General features: G+C 43.8%; 1 protein-coding gene across 4 annotated transcripts in view; it reads left to right on the top strand.

The window, feature by feature from the left end:
- The window catches only part of ralgps1 (Ral GEF with PH domain and SH3 binding motif 1), a 733,240-nt gene that overhangs the window by 203,996 nt on the left and 510,201 nt on the right, over nucleotides 1-19,043 (top strand). For 3 of the 4 annotated variants that reach the window (XM_059993861.1, XM_059993857.1, XM_059993858.1), the window contains exon 3: nucleotides 4,470-4,597. In XM_059993861.1, the coding sequence (XP_059849844.1) occupies nucleotides 4,541-4,597 (57 nt within the window). In that variant the 5' untranslated portion in view covers nucleotides 4,470-4,540. Of the gene's footprint in view, nucleotides 1-3,639; nucleotides 3,693-4,469; nucleotides 4,598-19,043 lie in introns of those variants that run through there. The other variant, XM_059993860.1, reaches the window with a different exon arrangement.

Here is a 19,043-nt window from a genome sequence, read left to right as displayed (position 1 = left end):
TTGGCATGGACTAGATGGGCCAAAGGGCCTGTCTCTGTACTTTTCTATGACTGCCTGTAAGAAGTTTGTACGTACTCACTGTGATTGCATGGGTTTCCTCCAGGTGGCCTGGTTTCCTCCTGCATTCTAAAGTCAGAGGGGACATTGTGGACATACTTATGCTGCTACTGGAGGTTTACCGACACTTGCGTGCTGCCCCTAGCACAATCCTCAGGCTGTGTTGGTCTTGACTCAAACGACACATTTCACTCTATGTTCTGACGTGCACGTGACAAATAAAGCTAATCTTTCTCTTTACAGTTTTGTTGCCACACTACAGAATGTTGCCTGGAACAGGGGCAGGTCGGTGGCTACAAGGAGAGATTGGATAGGCTCGGTTTATTCTCACTGGAACATGGGAAATTGAGGGAGAACCTTAAAGTAGTTGATAAAATTGAAAGTTTGGATGGTCATTCTGGGGCAAAGGAACTCTGAATTAGAAGGCACAAGTTGAAAGGATCAGCTTTACTTGAAACGTGAGTGAAATATCTTGTTGCATCAAATCAAATCAGCGAGGTTTCTGCTGAGGGCAGCCCATGAGTGTTGCCATGCATCAGGTGCCAACGTAGAATGCCCACAACTCACTAACCCTAATCTGTCTTTTAGAATGTCGGTGGAAACCCACGTGGTTACAGGGAGATTGTACCAACCCCTTACAGACAGCAGAAGGAATCAGACCCGATCTCACATGTTGCTGTAAAGTGTGGTGCTAACCGTGAGAGGGGGGAGGAGTTTAAAGGCGATCTGGGGGGTATGTTTATCATACAGAGAGTGATGAATATCTGGAATGAGCTGCCGGAAGAAGTGGTAGAGGCAAATACTATGTTTAAAAGGCGGGTACTTGAATAGGGACAGTGGAGAGGGATACAGGCTTAATACGGGCAGTTGAAATTAGCGTAGCAATGCATTCATCGTCAGCATGGTCAAGCATGGCCCGTTTCTGCTTTGTATTTCTGTGATCCTATTCGTGTGTTCCCGTTCCTTCCATGATTGTGTTCGTTCATGGAAGGTCAGTTTGTAAATGTATTTTTGTGGAGCGATAATCTGTAATCTAGCCAGTGGAATCCCAGAGACAATTTGAAAGCAGCCAAAGCCGGAAATGTTTTGCAATATCACGTATTGACTAAAAATGGAGAGATACGATGATGCAGTTGAAAGGGACTGAGGCTGTTTTGTAAACGTGGTGGTAAATTAAATGCTGAATTGTAGAAACATAAGAAGGCATTGTAAATAGTTGAAAAGTTAAAAGAACCGCAGATTCTGTGAAGTAGCATGAATAAAGTTACCAGAGAGAACATAAGAAATAGGAGCAGGAGTAGGCCATCCGGCCTATCGAGCCTGCCCCGCCATTCAATGAGATCATGGCTGATCTGTTTGTAAACTCAGAGATACTGAAGCTAGAGGATACAGAAGTGTTTTATTACCTTTGATTACCTTTGATCAAAGGTAACAGCAGGACAATTATACAGCTGCAATTTATCTACAAAACTTCCTCTGAACTATGTATAGTTTCACACCTCCTTCTTCGCACCCACACTTCAGACACCCAAAATAAATGTTAATCAGTATTGTCTGTTTTGACATCAGTTTCAGTCCTCGGCTCCAGGAAAACTATTGTTCAGGGCTGGATTTTAAATCCCATCTGCAATCCACAGTCAAATCTGAAGAATGGCTGCTGCTGAACTTGATATTTGTTCTGTACCCTAACTCAGGAATACGCCGTAACACAGTAAAACCTACAACGAAATCAGAACTTGCTGGAAGTACTCAGCAGGTCAGGCAGCATCTCCGGGAAGAGAAACAGAGTCAGTGTTTCAGGTTGAACACCCTTTATCAGAATAGTTCTGACCTGCTGAATATTTCCAGCATTTTCTGCCGTTATTGTTAAAAGTGCTCTGGTTAGTGCTTTAGAATTCTATGTCCAGCACAATTTCTAAACCGAATGAAGATGGGCAAGTTTTGGAGGCAGGTTGAGCACAGCCATAAACTTCCACCACATTTTGAAATGTTGCTAAGGTGTTGATCAAACCACCCTGCACAGTCATAGGCCTAACCCCGATTCAATGTCTCTTGACATCCATCCTATCACGAATATTCCCTCCATATTTCCCCTTCTCTGCAACAACTTGAAACTGATTTATCTCCCCCTTCTCATGAAAGCTGACCAACCTGAAATGTTAACATCTGTTTAGTTTCACTCTCCACAGATGCTGCTTGTCTTGCAGAGTACTTCCACCATTTTCAGTTTGCAATCGCACGTTTTCAGTCACTCAAACTATGTGAAGAGCATGCTTCAGAATGTATAAATCTGGGTTTTTCAGCCGTGGGACAAGGTGGTTGAAATCCCTCCATCCAGCTTTATAAGGCCTTAAGCAATCTGGGCATAATCTTTCTTCCTTTGCACATTGGCTGTTGGTCAGTCTTTATCTATGTGTAGTTTGTCATAAATGTTATTGTCCTGTAAATGCCGGCAAGAAAAAGCGAATCTCAAGCTCGTATGGTATATGGTGATGTGTACATATTTTAAAAATAAAGTTACTTTGAAATATTGAAACACTAACTAAATTATGAGAGGGGTCATGATACTGCACATTTGTATATCCCAGCAGGGGCTCCGTGTCCAGTTTGTAGAAATACCATTGTCACGGCATGCTGGTGGGAGATCGTGACATTAATGTATAAATCAGGATTGTAGTAGTTAAACTTGCAACGTGATTTCACCTTTAGTAACTTTGCGCATTTACATTAATTTACAATTATCAATATCTGCAGTTTATTTTTGCATTTGATGTAAAAATGAGCAGCTGATTAAGTAGCAACAAAGGAATTTTCTATTTTGGACTCTGTGCAAGCAAATTCTTTTAAGATATTTGTATACTTTCCACTAAGGTTAGTGTTACATTTAAAAGGGAAATGATGGGAGATAATTTTTAATGTTGCTACCTGCCAGCCATTTTTCTTTTTTAAAGCTGGATTATAGTCCCTGTTTTAACTATTTCAGTAACGATGTAGATGGAAACAGACAGTGAACCCTCATTGTTTAATAAAAAAAAGCCCAATTTAGTGATAACCTGAAGTACAGTCCAAGTGTTCTACAAGTTTTTGAGTTCACTCATTAGGTTTTAATATTTACTGCCTGTCTTTTAACTGTCCTTGAAAAGGTGATGGTCGTTTTGAACTGCTGCCGTCTTTGTAATGAATGTTCTTCTTGAGTTGGGATGTTCCAATATTTGGATCTAACGTTGAGATGCTATAATCTCTGAGGGAGTGAAGTTCCACATTCCAGTTACCCTAGTCTTCCTGATCTTGAGTTCAGGGTTCGTGAGGTTCTGTCAAAGATGCCCCAGTGGCGAAGTGCACCTTGCAGGCGGTGCATGTTCAATCCCAGTGGTTAAAGGGAGCAAGCGTTTGTCCTGGAAGGATGGGCGTTAATGAAGTGGCTGCCTTGTTGGATGATGCATTGGAGCTGCACTTGTCCTAACAGGTGGACAGCGAGCCTGAGTGGGGCCTTGCAGATGGTGGAAAGGCTTTGGGCTGTCTGGACAAGAACCACTCACCGCAGGATGCCGGGGCTCTGAGTTGTCATGGTATTCATGGACGGAATGTGGCACCAGGAAAACTGTCCCCAGATTGCATTGGAAAGCCTTCACCATGTACGGACTACTATTTTTTTTGTTGTTGCATCCAGCACAATCCTGACACTGATCTGAATCTCTGCTCCTTTCCATAGCCTGAAGTTGCCAAAGCAGCAAACAGAATTGTCCATGCACAGAGAAAACTGTAAAATTGTGATGCTGGTCTATTGGCACAGACACAATGGACCAAGTGGATCAGTCCTGTTTTTAATTTGTGTGTTGGTATGAGGCAGATACAGGGCATATACAGTAATTAATTTCTGTGTTGGAATGATCAAGTCTGAAATGCAAATTGCTGATGGTTTTATTTATAAGACCGTAAGACATGGGAGCAGAATTAGGCCATTTGGCCCATTGAGTCTGCCCCATTACTTCACCTTGCCTAGTCCAATTTCCCTCTCAGCCCCATTCTCCTGCCTTCTCCACGTATCCCTTCATGCCCTGACCAATCAAGAATCTATCAACCTCTGCCTTAAATATACGTAAGGATTTGGCCTCCACAGCCGCCTGTGGCAACAAATTCCACAGATTCACCATTCACCAGAGGACACAGTCTCAGAACAGAGGGACATCCTTTTAGGATGGAGATGAGATGGAAGAAACTCCTCCTCATTTCCGTCCTAGGATGCCCCTCTATTCTGAGGTTGTGTCCTCTGGTCTTAGATTCCTGCACCATAGGAAACATCCTCTCCACATCGACTCTATCGAGGTCCCTCACCGTTCACCCCTCATTCTTCTGAATTCAGTGAGTACAGGCCCAGAGCTTTAACCCAGTGTTTCTTTTCTCTTCCACAGGGATTATCCAACTATTATGTGTAGTCACCGGCTAAGGGAAAACTAAGGACTGCTTGACAAGCAGGTGCAGAATGTACAAGAGGAATGGCCTCATGGCCAATCTGAGGGTCACGTCAGCTACACCAGAGGTAACCACTTAATGGTGATGTGCTAATGCAGCTTGCCGTAACGCCACAATCTTATCTCCATACAGGTATCTCTTTCAGCCTGGGGAGAAAAGGTGTTTTCTTCACCTTGGACCTACCTACCTGATACATGAAATAACTAAAACTGACAGCTAGTTTTGAGTAAAATTTGATCTTCCCACGATGGGCTCCTGTACGGTTAAGAGCAGTTATTATACAATATTCAGATGTGTGACATTAGTACATACTTTGTGTTAACAGTACGCACAACCAATATATTAATGTTTGCTCATTTTGACCATAATTCTAATATCTGAATGTTTGTTCATTGAACCATAATTGTCTGTCTGATTGGAGGTCTGTGACTGGTGGTGTGCTGGGTCCATTGTTGTCTATATTAATGATTTCGATCAGGGACTCCCACCCTGGGATCTATGGACCCCTCGGTTAATAGTAGGGATCCATGGCAATAAAAAAGGTTGGGAACCCCGGATTTAGGTGATAATATTGTCAACTGAATCAGCAAATTTCTAGCTGACACAAAGTTGGGGGGGTGTAATGGATAGCAAAGAAAGCTGCCAAAACTTGGCAGCAGGATCTTGTCTGCCTGGGAGAACAGGCTGAAAAACAGCAGATGGAACTTAGTTCATTCACTTGTGAGGTGTTGCACTTTGGGAAGTCAAACCAGAGTACGACTTCCACAGTAACTGGTCGGGTTCTGAGGTATACTGTAGAACAAAGGGACCTGGGAATACAGGTCCATGATTTCTGGAAAGTGGCATCACAGGTAGATAATAGACAATAGACAATAGGTGCAGAAGTAGACCATTCGGCCCTTTGAGCTGCACCACCATTTTGAGATCATGGCTGATCATCTACTATCAATACCCGGTTCCTGCCTTGTCCCCATATCCCTTGATTCCCCTATCCATAAGATACCTATCTAGCTCCTTCTTGAAAGCATCCAGAGAATTGGCCTCCACTGCCTTCCGAGGCAGTGCATTCCAGACCCCCACAACTCAATGCGAGAAGAAGTTTTTCCTTAACTCTGTCCTAAATGACCTACCCCTTATTCTCAAACCATGCCCTCTGGAACTGGACTCTCCCAGCATCTGGAACATATTTCCTGCCTCTATCTTGTCCAATCCCTTAATAATCTTATATGTTGCAATCAGATCCCCTCTCAATCTCCTCAATTCCAATGTGTACAAGCCCAGTCTCTCTAACCTCTCTGCGTAAGACAGTCCGGACATTCCAGGAATTAACCTTGTGAATCTACGCTGCACTTCTTCTATAGCCAGGATGTCCTTCCTTAACCCTGGAGACCAAAACTGTACACAATACTCCAGGTGTGGTCTCACCAGGGCCCTGTACAAATGCAAAAGGATTTCCTTGCTCTTGTACTCAATTCCCTTTGTAATAAAGGCCAACATTCCATTAGCCTTCTTCACTGCCTGCTGCACTTGCTCATTCACCTTCAGTGACTGATGAACAAGTACTCCTAGATCGCTTTGTATTTCTCCCTTACTTAACTCTACACCGTTCAGATAATAATCTGCCTTCCTGTTCTTACTCCCAAAGTGGATAACCTCACACTTATTCACATTAAACGTCATCTGCCAAGTATCTGCCCACTCACTCAGCCTATCCAAGTCACCCTGAATTCTCCTAACATCCTCATCACATGTCACACTGCCACCCAGCTTAGTATCATCAGCAAACTTGCTGATGTTATTCTCAATGCCTTCATCTAAATCATTTATGTAAATCGTAAACAGCTGTGGTCCCAATACCGAGCCCTGTGGCACCCCTGCCATTCCGAGAAACACCCATTCACCGTTACCCTTTGCTTTCTATCTGCCAACCAGTTTTCTATCCATGTCAATATCTTCCCCCCCAATGCCATGAGCTCTGATTTTGCCCACCAATCTCCTATGTGGGACCTTATCAAATGCCTTCTGAAAATCAAGTTACACTACATCCACTGGATCTCCCTTGTCTAACTTCCTGGTTACATCCTCGAAAAACTCCATAAATTAGTCAAGCATGATTTGCCCTTGGTAAATCCATGCTGGCTCGGCCCAATCCTATCACTGCTATCTAGATATGCCACTATTTCATCTTTAATAATGGACTCTAGCATCTTCACCACTACTGATGTTAGGCTGACAGGATGATAGTTCTCTGTTTTCTCCCTCCCTCCTTTCTTAAAAAGTGGAATAACATTAGCCATTCTCCAATCCTCAGGAACTGATCCTGAATCTAAGGAACATTGGAAAATGATTACCAATGCATCCGCAATTTCCAGGGCCACCTCTTTTAGTACCCGAGGATGCAGACCATCTGGACCTGGGGATTTGTCAGCCTTCAGTCCCATCTGTCTACTCATCACCGTTTCCTTCCTAATGTCAATCTGTTTCATTTCCTCTGTTACCCTATGTCCTTGGCCCATCCATACATCTGGGAGATTGCTTGTGTCTTCCCTAGTGAAGACAGATCTAAAGTACTTATTAAATTCTTCTGCCATTTCTCTGTTTCCCATAACAATTTCACCCAATTCATTCTTCAAGGGTCGAACATTGTTCTTAACTATCTTCTTTCTCTTCACATAACTAAAAAAGTTTTTGCTTTCCTCCTTTATATTCCTGGCTAGCTTACGTTCATACCTCATTTTTTCTCCCCATATTGCCTTTTTTTTTAAGTTCTGTTGTTCCTTAAAAATTTCCCAATCATCTGTCCTCCCACTCACCTTAGCTCTGTCATACTTCCTTTTTTTTAATGCTATGCAATCTCTGACTTCCTTTGTCAACCACTGTGGCCCCTTTCCCCCTTTTGAATCTTTCCTTCTTCGGGGGATGAACTGATTTTGCACCTTGTGCATTATTCCCAAGAATACCTGCCATTGCTGTTCCACTGTCTTTTCTGCTAGGATATCTGTCCAGTTAACTTTGGCCAGCTCTTCCCTCATGGCTCCATAGTCTCCCCTGTTCAACTGCAACACTGACACCTCCGAGCTGCCCTTATCCTTCTCAAATTGCAGATAAAATCTTATCATATCATGGTCACTACCTCCTAATGGCTCCTTTACTTCAAGATCGCTTATCAAATCCTGTTCAGTACACAAGACTAAATCCAAAATAGCCTTGTCCCTGGTCGGCTCTCATACAAGCTGTTCCAAGAATGCATCCCGTAGGCACTCTACAAACTCCCTATCTTGGGGTCCAGCACCAACCTGATTCTCCCAATTCACCTGCATATTGATATCCCCCATAACTACTGCGACACTACCTTTGCCACATGCCAATGTTAACTCCCTATTCAACTTGCACCCAATATCTATGCTACTGTTTGGTGGCCTGTAGACAACACCCATTAGGGTCTTTTTGCCCTTACTGTTCCTCAGTTCTATCCACACAGACTCTACTTCTCCTGATCCCATGTCCCCCCTTGCAAAGGACTGAATCTCATTCCTCACCAACAGGGCCACCCCACCCTCTCTGCCCACATTTCTGTAGCACGTATACCCTTGTACATTTATTTCCCAGGTCTGATCTCCCTGCAGCCATGTCTCCGTTATCCCAACAACATCATAGTTACCCATTCACACCTGAGCTTCAAGCTCATCTGCCTTATTTCTGACACTTCGTGCATTCAGATATAGAATTTTTAGCCCATTTCTCCTCTCTCTGGTTAAATCGCTGCCTGTTGTGCTTAACCCAGCTCCCCGAACTCCCATCGGGCTATACACTCCTTGAATTTTGTTGTCCTTCCTAAATTTACTTATTCTTTCTGCACATTTAACTTTATGTTCCGTCAGACCATCCCCCTCTACACGTGTCCTCCTTATCACTTGTTCTGCCTCACCTTTCTCTACTACACATTTAATATTCCAGAACCGTGTAGTCCCCACCTGTCCTTTATTAGGTTCATGAAGGTTCATTAGGTTCATAAAGATAAGGTTCATAAAGAGAGCTTAGGACACATTGGCCTTCATAAATCAAAGTTCAGAGTAAAGTTCAAAGTGAATGTTATTGTCAGAGTACATATATGGTATGTCACCACATACAACCCTGAGATTCATTATTCTGTGGGCATACTCAGAAAATCTATAGAATCGTAGCTATAGCAGGATCAATGAAAGATCAATCAGAAGACTGTGCAAATGCAGATATAAATAAATAGCAATAAATAATGAGAATATGAAGTAACTAGATGAAGAGTCCATAAAGTGAGATCATTGGTGTGGGAACATATCAAAGGATGGGCAAGTGAGTATAGCCATCCCTTTTTGTTCAAGAAACTGGTGGCTGAGGGGTAGGAGCAGTTCTTGAACCTGGAGGTGAATGTCCTGAGGCTCTTGTACTTTCTATCTGATGGCAGTAGTGAGAAAAGAGCATGGCCTGGGTGGTGGGGATCTCTGATGATGGATGTGCTTTCCTATGACAGCGTTTCATGTAGATGCGCTCACTGGTTGTGAGGGCTTTACCTGTGATGTACTGGGCTGAATCCACCACCCTTTGTAGGATTTTCCATTCAAGTCATTGGTGTTTCCATATCAGGCTGTGATGCAGCCAGTCAATATACTCTTCACTACACATGCCAAATCACTGCAGACTCCTATAAAGGTGCTATTGTGCTTTCTTTGCAATTGCATTTACATGTTGGGTTAGAACAGGTACTGTGTAATTATAACCCTCAGGAATTTAAAGTTGCTGACCCTCTCTGCCTCTGATCCTCCGATGAGTACTGGCTCATGGACCTCTGGTTTCTCTCTCCTGAAGTCTACCATCAGTTCCTTGGTCTTGCTGACATTGCGAGGGAGGTTGTCATTATGGCAACGCTCACTGAGTACAGAGTACAGGAGTGGGATGTTCTGTTGAAGTTGTGCAGGCCATTGGTGAGGCCTAGTTTGGAGTATTGTGTGCAGTTCTGATCACCTACATAAAATGAGACATCAATAGGAGTGCTGAGAAATTTTGCAAGGATGTTACTGGGTCTTGTGGACCCAAGTTACCGGGAAAGGTTGAATGCATTAGGAATTAAGTCCATGTAGTGTGGGAGAATGAAGGGAGATCTTATAAAGGAATGCAAAATTATGAGAACAAATATGGTAAATGCAAGCAGGCTTTCTCCCCTCAGGCTGGGCGAGTCTAGAACTAGAGGTCATAGGCTAAGGGTGAAATGTGAAATGTTTAAAGAGAAACTTCTTTTCTCAGAAGATGGTGTGAGTATTGATGAACTGCCGGCAGAGCTGAGCTTAATTGTCATTTTTAAAAGATAGGTTCCTGCACTCCTCTCTCCTCTTGTGTCACATAGCTGTTCCTTTTGTTGTGCCCTTTAAGGACCAGCATTTCCTTCCCATGACAGCTGGAGTTGGGTGTGCATCACTATCAGAATATAAGACCATTAGGCATAGGAGCGGAATTAGGCCCATTCAGCCCAATGAGTCTGTGCTGCTCTTCGATCGTGGCTGATTTTTAAAAAAATTCCTCTCAACCCCATTCTCCTGCCTTCTTCCCATAATTTGCAGAGGTAGAGGGAAATAAAGAGAGGGGTAATGGGATTACAGGGGAGGAAGCACATATCCTGAATGAGAACAAAATGTACTGATGTGTGAGAGAGAAAAGCAGAGGGAAAATAAATAACTAGAGAAAACGGAAATCATAAAACTGCAGGTGCTGGGTATCTGAAGTTAAAAAATGTAAATGACAGAAGAACTCTGAATATTCATTCTGTGATAATGGGATTGATGAGACTATACCTGTCTGAACCAGCCTGCACCCAAATGGCCTCTTTCCCCTGGTGTTACTGCTTGGGTTGCCTCCGGGTGCTCTGGTTTCTTCCCGCAGTCCAAAGACCTACCAGTTGGTAGGTGAATTGGTCATTGTAAATTGTCCCATGATTAGGCTAGAGTTAAATTGAGGGTTGCTGGTGACACAGCTGCGGAGGGGTCTATTCCATACTGTTGCTCAATAAATAAAAGATACAAGTGTAAGACAAGCCTTGATGTTGAAGACTGGAAATGTCTCTTGATGGTATTTTGCACATCTCTGTGACATTCCTGACTGGTATTTTAACAGCATCACTGATTAGTATATTGTAGAAGTAACAAATGGGAACTGTCTCATACCCAAGTGTGAAGCCGTCTGTCTCTGTTTACCATCAGTACTGATGTTGAAGTTCAAGGGCTGAAAATTCTATTAGCAGAGAATGCATTAAGGAGACGGTCGCTGATAGAAATAGAAATCGTTTGGATATCTTCCAAGTTTTGACTGGCTGATGGCACCAGTATCTAAGTGAACCATGCAATTATGAACCTCTTCTACCACCCCTGCAGGACTTATATCTGTCCAGGACAAAGGAGCGGGCAGGAAAGTTTATTGTGGGCAATACCCACTCTGCAAACCACTTTTTCTAAAAGCCCTCTTCTGGAAAGCACAAAACAAAAAGCTTCACAACGTCTTAAAAGTTGTTTTCCCCCAGGAAGTTAATCTGATCAACCATTCCAGTTAGGTCCTTACCCCTTTTGTCTACTGCCCCCATCGCTGCACTGTGGACACTTTAAACCATTTTTGTAATGCTGTTTACATTGTAAATACAAGCTGACATTTATGTATTTATGCATATTTTATTCCATTTCTGTACTTTGACCTCCAACATTTTTTATACACTTCTTTAATTTTTATAATTGTTGAATGTTGATTTTTGTTGCGTGTTGCACCCTGACCAATGCACAGCAGCAAATTCCTCCTATGTGTAAGATGTTTATGGCAAATAAAGTTGATTCTTGATTTTTACTCCCGTCACACTCTTGCTGCTCTGCCATGTAGTTACTAATCCATTCATTAACCATCAGCAGTACTGACAGTCAGCAGAGCTTGGGTGGGCTAGTCTATCAGGGAGGCAGAACTGAGGTGGTGAAGTCAACTTGAACATAGCTCACCCTGCTCAACCCTCAGGTAGAAGAACTTTCTTAACCCAAAGAATAGTTAGAAATAAAAACTGTGGTTCCATGGGGATCTTCATTTCAGATGAAGGGTCTCGGCTGATATGTCGACTTTCCTTTCCATGGACCTTCTGAGTTCCAGCATTTTGTGTGTGTTGCTCTGGATTTCCAGCATCTGCACAATCTCTTGTGTGTATGACTTGCCATGGGGAGAGGTTGTAATGAATAACACTGAGTAGAGTAACACATGAGATCGAAAGGAAAGGAGAGTCATACCCATAGAGTTAGATTGGAGGAGGTTGGAGTGGAGCATAAGTACCAGCCTAGATTGATTGGGCCAAGTGAACAGTTTCTGTCTTGTGCATTCAGTGAAATCCATCGTCTTGTTGAAATTCTTCTTCCTTCTGATGCTCTGCCAAAGATTCTTCCCAGGAAAGTTAAAGAAACTTTAGAGAGGCTACCGAGGAGATTTACCGGGATGTTGTCTGGATTGGAGAGCATGGCTTATGAGGTTAGGCTGAGGGAACGAGGACTTGTCTCTTTGGAGTGAAGGAGGATGAGAGTTAACATGATTACATCAACGTGTATATGATGATAAGAGGCATAGATAGAGTGGTTAGCGAGAGACGATTCACCAGAATGGAAATGACTAATAACAGAGGGCATAATTTTAAGGGGATTGAAGAAAAGTATACGGTGTATGAGAGGTAAACTTTTTAAATAGAGAGTGGTGGGTGCATGGAATATCTTGCTAGTGTTGTTAGAAGCAAATACATTAGGATCATTTAAGGACCTCTTAGAAAGGTGCATAGATGACAGAAAAAAATGGAAGGCAATGTAGGAGGAAGGGGTTAGATTGATCTTAGAATAGGTTAAAAGATTGGCAAAACATCAGGGCTGAAGGGCCTGTACTGTTCTATGAGGTATGAATCATTGGCGCTGTTTCTCCTTACACTGACGTGGTCTACCCTGCTGAGTGTTTGCAGCATCTTCTGCTTCTCAATCAACACCTTGGTATATTAGGAATGTAGCCTGCTGTTCGTGCTAGAGAAGTGCTGGCTTGTTGATGCCACCAGTTGCATCTCTGAATTCGATGTGGTGAATCCACTCTCTGCAGCAGCAGCGATGAGATATTATTTGTTTCCTCTTCTTCTGTGTCAACTGAGGGGGGAAAGATGAGGAAGCAAGTGCAGAGGAATGGAGTGAAGAACAGGAGAAGGTAATGATGAGAGGTACAATGTGAAGAGGAGATGGCGATGAGGTGACATTCTGTGAAGAGGAAATGATGAAGTGATGTTTTGTGAAGAGGAGATGGTGATGAGGTGACGTTACGATATGGAGGAAATGATGAGTTGACATGTGATGAGGAGATGGTGATGAGCTGACATTATGATGTGGAGGAGATGGTGAGTAGGTGACATTATGTGAAGAGGAGATGGTGATGAAGTGATGTTATGTGAAGAGGAGATGGTTTAGAGGTGTCGTTATATGAAGAGATGGTGATGAGGTGACATTATGTGAAGAGGAGACGATGAAGTGATGTTTTGTGAAGAGGAGATGGTGATAGGTGACGTTACAATGTGGAGGAGATGGTGATGAAGTGATGTTATGTGAAGAGGAGATGGTAATGAGGTGACATTATGTGGAGATGATGACGTAATGTTTTGTGAAGAGGAGATGGTGATAGGTACTGTTATGTGAAGAGGTGGTGATAAGGTGACATTATGTGAAGAGGAAATGGTGATGTTACAATGTGAAGAGGAGATGGTGATGAGGTGATGTTACAATGTGGAGGAGATGGTGATGAGGTGATGTTACAATGTGGAGGAGATGGTGATGAGGTGACGTTATGATGTGGAGGAGATGGTGATGAGGGGACATTATGATGTGGAGGAGATGGTGATGAGGGGACATTATGTGAAGAGGAGATGGTGATGAGGTGACATTATGTGAAGAGGAGATGGTGATGAGGGGACATTATGTGAAGAGGAGATGGTGATGAGGTGACGTTATGATGTGGAGGAGATGGTGATGAGGGGACATTATGTGAAGAGGAGATGGTGATGAGGTGACGTTATGATGTGGAGGAGATGGTGATGAGGTGACATTATGATGTGGAGGAGATGGTGATGAGGTGACATTATGTGAAGAGGAGATGGTGATGAGGTGATGTTACAATGTGGAGGAGATGGTGATGAGGGGACATTATGTGAAGAGGAGATGGTGATGAGGTGACGTTATGATGTGGAGGAGATGGTGATGAGGTGACGTTATGTGAAGAGGAGATGGTGATGAGGTGACATTATGATGTGGAGGAGATGGTGATGAGGTGACATTATGTGAAGAGGAGATGGTGATGAGGTGATGTTACAATGTGGAGGAGATGGTGATGAGGTGACATTATGTGAAGAGGAGATAGTGATGAGGTGACGTTATGTGAAGAGGAGATGGTGATGAGGTGACATTATGATGTGGAGGAGATGGTGATGAGGTGACATTATGTGAAGAGGAGATGGTGATGAGGTGACGTTATGTGAAGAGGAGATGGTGATGAGGTGATGTTACAATGTGGAGGAGATGGTGATGAGGTGACATTATGATGTGGAGGAGATGGTGATGAGGTGACATTATGATGTGGAGGAGATGGTGATGAGGTGACATTATGTGAAGAGGAGATGGTGATGAGGTGACATTATGATGTGGAGGAGATGGTGATGAGGTGATGTTACAATGTGGAGGAGATGGTGATGAGGTGACGTTATGATGTGGAGGAGATGGTGATGAGGTGATGTTACAATGTGGAGGAGATGGTGATGAGGTGACGTTATGATGTGGAGGAGATGGTGATGAGGTGACGTTATGATGTGGAGGAGATGATGATGAGGTGACATTATGTGAAGAGGAGATGGTGATGAGGTGACGTTATGATGTGGAGGAGATGATGATGAGGTGACATTATGTGAAGAGGAGATGGTGATGAGGTGACGTTATGATGTGGAGGAGATGGTGATGAGGTGATGTTACAATGTGGAGGAGATGGTGATGAGGTGACGTTATGATGTGGAGGAGATGGTGATGAGGTGATGTTACAATGTGGAGGAGATGGTGATGAGGTGACGTTAGGATGTGGAGGAGATGGTGATGAGGTGACATTATGTGAAGAGGAGATGGTGATGAGGTGATGTTACAATGTGGAGGAGATGGTGATGAGGTGATGTTATGATGTGGAGGAGATGGTGATGAGGGGACATTATGTGAAGAGGAGATGGTGATGAGGGGACATTATGATGTGGAGGAGATGGTGATGAGGGGACATTATGTGAAGAGGAGATGGTGATGAAGTGACATTATGTGAAGAGGAGATGGTGATGAGGTGACGTTACAATGTGGAGGAGATGGTGATGAGGTGATGTTACAATGTGGAGGAGATGGTGATGAGGTGATGTTACAATGTGGAGGAGATGGTGATGAAGTGACATTATGTGAAGAGGAGATGGTGATGAAGTGATGTTACAATGTGGAGGAGATGGTGATGAGGTGACGTTACAATGTGGAGGAGATGGTGATGAGGGGACATTATGATGTGGAGGAGATGGTGATGAAGTGACATTATGTGAAGAGGAGATGGTGATGAGGTGACGTTACAATGTGGAGGAGATGGTGATGAGGTGACATTATGTGAAGAGGAGATGGTGATGAAGTGACGTTACAATGTGGAGGAGATGGTGATGAGGTGATGTTACAATGTGGAGGAGATGGTGATGAGGTGACATTATGTGAAGAGGAGATGGTGATGAGGTGACGTTACAATGTGGAGGAGATGGTGATGAGGTGACGTTACAATGTGGAGGAGATGGTGATGAGGTGATGTTACAATGTGGAGGAGATGGTGATGAGGTGACATTATGTGAAGAGGAGATGGTGATGAGGTGATGTTACAATGTGGAGGAGATGGTGATGAGGTGATGTTATGATGTGGAGGAGATGGTGATGAGGGGACATTATGTGAAGAGGAGATGGTGATGAGGGGACATTATGTGAAGAGGAGATGGTGATGAAGTGACGTTACAATGTGGAGGAGATGGTGATGAGGTGACGTTACAATGTGGAGGAGATGGTGATGAGGTGATGTTACAATGTGGAGGAGATGGTGATGAAGTGACATTATGTGAAGAGGAGATGGTGATGAGGTGATGTTACAATGTGGAGGAGATGGTGATGAGGTGACATTATGATGTGGAGGAGATGGTGATGAGGTGACGTTATGATGTGGAGGAGATGGTGATGAGGTGACATTATGTGAAGAGGAGATGGTGATGAAGTGACGTTACAATGTGGAGGAGATGGTGATGAGGTGATGTTACAATGTGGAGGAGATGGTGATGAGGTGACATTATGTGAAGAGGAGATGGTGATGAGGTGACGTTACAATGTGGAGGAGATGGTGATGAGGTGACGTTACAATGTGGAGGAGATGGTGATGAGGTGATGTTACAATGTGGAGGAGATGGTGATGAGGTGATGTTACAATGTGGAGGAGATGGTGATGAGGTGACATTATGTGAAGAGGAGATGGTGATGAGGTGACGTTACAATGTGGAGGAGATGGTGATGAGGTGATGTTACAATGTGGAGGAGATGGTGATGAAGTGACATTATGTGAAGAGGAGATGGTGATGAGGTGACGTTACAATGTGGAGGAGATGGTGATGAGGTGATGTTACAATGTGGAGGAGATGGTGATGAGGTGATGTTACAATGTGGAGGAGATGGTGATGAGGTGACGTTACAATGTGGAGGAGATGGTGATGAGGTGATGTTACAATGTGGAGGAGATGGTGATGAGGTGACATTATGTGAAGAGGAGATGGTGATGAGGTGACGTTACAATGTGGAGGAGATGGTGATGAGGTGACGTTACAATGTGGAGGAGATGGTGATGAGGTGATGTTACAATGTGGAGGAGATGGTGATGAGGTGATGTTACAATGTGGAGGAGATGGTGATGAAGTGACATTATGTGAAGAGGAGATGGTGATGAGGTGACTTTACAATGTGGAGGAGATGGTGATGAGGTGATGTTACAATGTGGAGGAGATGGTGATGAAGTGACATTGATGAGTCTTGAGGGCAGCAAATTGTATGTGACTAACACGAGAACATTTGCAGATGCTGGAAATCCAAAGTATCACACACAAAATGCTGGAGAAACTCAGCAGGCTGGCAGCATCTATGGAAAAGAGTAAGCAGTCGACGTTTTGGGCTAAAGTCCTCCTCAGGATGTTGTACGTGAGATGAATAGTCAGGAAAAAAGAGAATAAAAATTAGGCTCTTCTGATGCACAATCAAGTAATTCAAAGCTGTGGGTTGGGTTCACCAAAGTCAGTATTTTGAAGGGCAGCACAGTGGCGTAGCAGTTAGCCTTCTGTGCTTCCCTGTAGATCCTCAGGGAAGAGGAGCAATACCTTGTACTCTGTCTGGATAGCCCCCAACCTGATGACATAAATATCGATTTCTCTTTTTGGTTAAAAAATAATTCCCTCGCCCTCGCTCTTTTTCTATTCCCCACTCTGGCCTCCTACCTCTTCACACCTGCCTATCACCTACCCCTGGTGCCCCTCCCACTTCCCTTTCTCAGATTCCTTCCTCTCCAGCCCTTTACCTTTCCTACTCACCTGGCTTCACCTATCACCTTCTAGCTTTCCTCCTTCCCCTCCCCCAAATTCTTAATTCTGGCGTCTTCCCCCTTCCTTTCCGGTCCTGAACAAGGGTCTTGGCCCCAAAGGTTGACTGTTTGTTCACTTCCATTGATGATGTCTGATCTGCTGAGTTCCTCCAACACTTTGTGTGTGTTGCTTTGGATTTCCAGCATCTGCACAATCTCTCATGTAACTGTAGTGCCTGAGACCTAGGCTCAATTCTACTGCTGATTGTAAGGAGTTTGTATTTTCTCCCAGGCACTGAATGGGTTGTCTCCTGGTGCTTTGGTTTCCTCCCACATCCCAAATTTGTACAGGGTAGTAGAGTTATTGGTCACATGGGTGTAATTGGGCTCATTGGACGGAAGAGCCTGTTATCCTTGGATAAATAGACAGATAAATAGAATATAAAAAGAAGACATGCCCAAAAAGAAACAGAAATCTGGGAAGCTAATGAAAGTCCAGGAAGGAATCAGTGGAAGGAGAGAGGACTGGAGGATGGGGGAAGTGGCTTTCTGGTGAGACCACGACTACAGATGTTCAATCGTTTTCTGTTAATAATTTCACTTAGGAGTGAGCAATGAACTTATTGTCTGGGTCCGGGTCTGGAATTTGGCACTTCAGTTCAGAGTTCTCCACCTGTCATCTTCATTACATGTTGTCCGGTGAATGAACTTGTTTGCTGTGGTTAGAAATGCCACCCTGGAGAGCACACATTTCACTGATCCGAGAACATAATCCGGCTCCACTTACCGCGGAGCGTCTCCAAGTGTGCAGCGTGAGATTCCCAAGTTCCTACTCTCACTATCGCTTTTGTGCCTCCTAACGTACCCAACTTGCTGACGGCTTGTGATGTACTATGGCCTTGTGTAGCTGCAATGTTACGTCCCTAGGGCAATAAAAGAACCCTGTTCCATCTTTATTCGTTCGCTTAGTTCAGAAACAGATTTTCTGGGTTGCATTCAAAGTCAGGTCTTGTTCAATTTTGTTCCATTTTGCCTTCCATCCTGCTTATTCTTATCCTAATCTTTATTCTTCTTATTCTAATTCTTATTATCTACACTTCTTATTCTAATTGGTAGCCTTGTTACCGTGTACTGCAATGTTCTGCTGCCGCGAAACACCAGATTCCACCACATTTGTAGTGATATTCAATTGATTCTGATACTCAGTCTGACACCGATTCTGTCCTGAGGTCTCTGCTGTTGATTGCTCCAGATGCTGCAAGCACTTCCAGGATCTTCACATAAAATCTTTATTGATTGATTTAGGTAGTGCAGAATAGGCCCTTCTTGCCTTTCAAGCCACACACCCAGAAATCCTCTGATTGAATCCTAGCCTAATAGTGGGACAATTTGCAATGATCAATTAACCTTCTAACTGGTATGTCTTTGCTCTGTGGAAGGAAACCTGAGTACCCAGAGGAAACACACGTGGCCGCAGGGAGCATGTACAAACTCCTTACAGGCAGCAGCAGGAATTGAACCCAGGTCACCTGCACTGTAAAGCATTGTGCTAACTACAATGCTACTGTGCTCTGGACTTCCAACATCTACAGCATCCTGGGCAGCTGCATCACTGCCTGGTTCGGAAATTGCATCATCTCGGATCGCAAGACCCTGCAGCGGATAGTGAGGTCAGCTGAGAAGATCATCGGGGTCTCTCTTCCTGCCATTACGGATGTTTACACTACACGCTGCATCCGCAAAGCAAATAGCATTATGAAGGACCCCACGCATCCCTCATACAAACTCTTCTCCCTCCTGCCGTCTGGGAAAAGACATTTGGGCTCTCATGACCAGAC

This window comes from Hypanus sabinus, chromosome 18, assembly GCF_030144855.1.
Source record: "Hypanus sabinus isolate sHypSab1 chromosome 18, sHypSab1.hap1, whole genome shotgun sequence".
In the NCBI taxonomy this organism is placed as follows: Eukaryota; Metazoa; Chordata; class Chondrichthyes; order Myliobatiformes; family Dasyatidae; genus Hypanus; species Hypanus sabinus.
The sequence above is the reverse complement of the archived record's forward strand: the minus strand, read 5'-3'. Positions and strand labels throughout refer to the sequence as shown.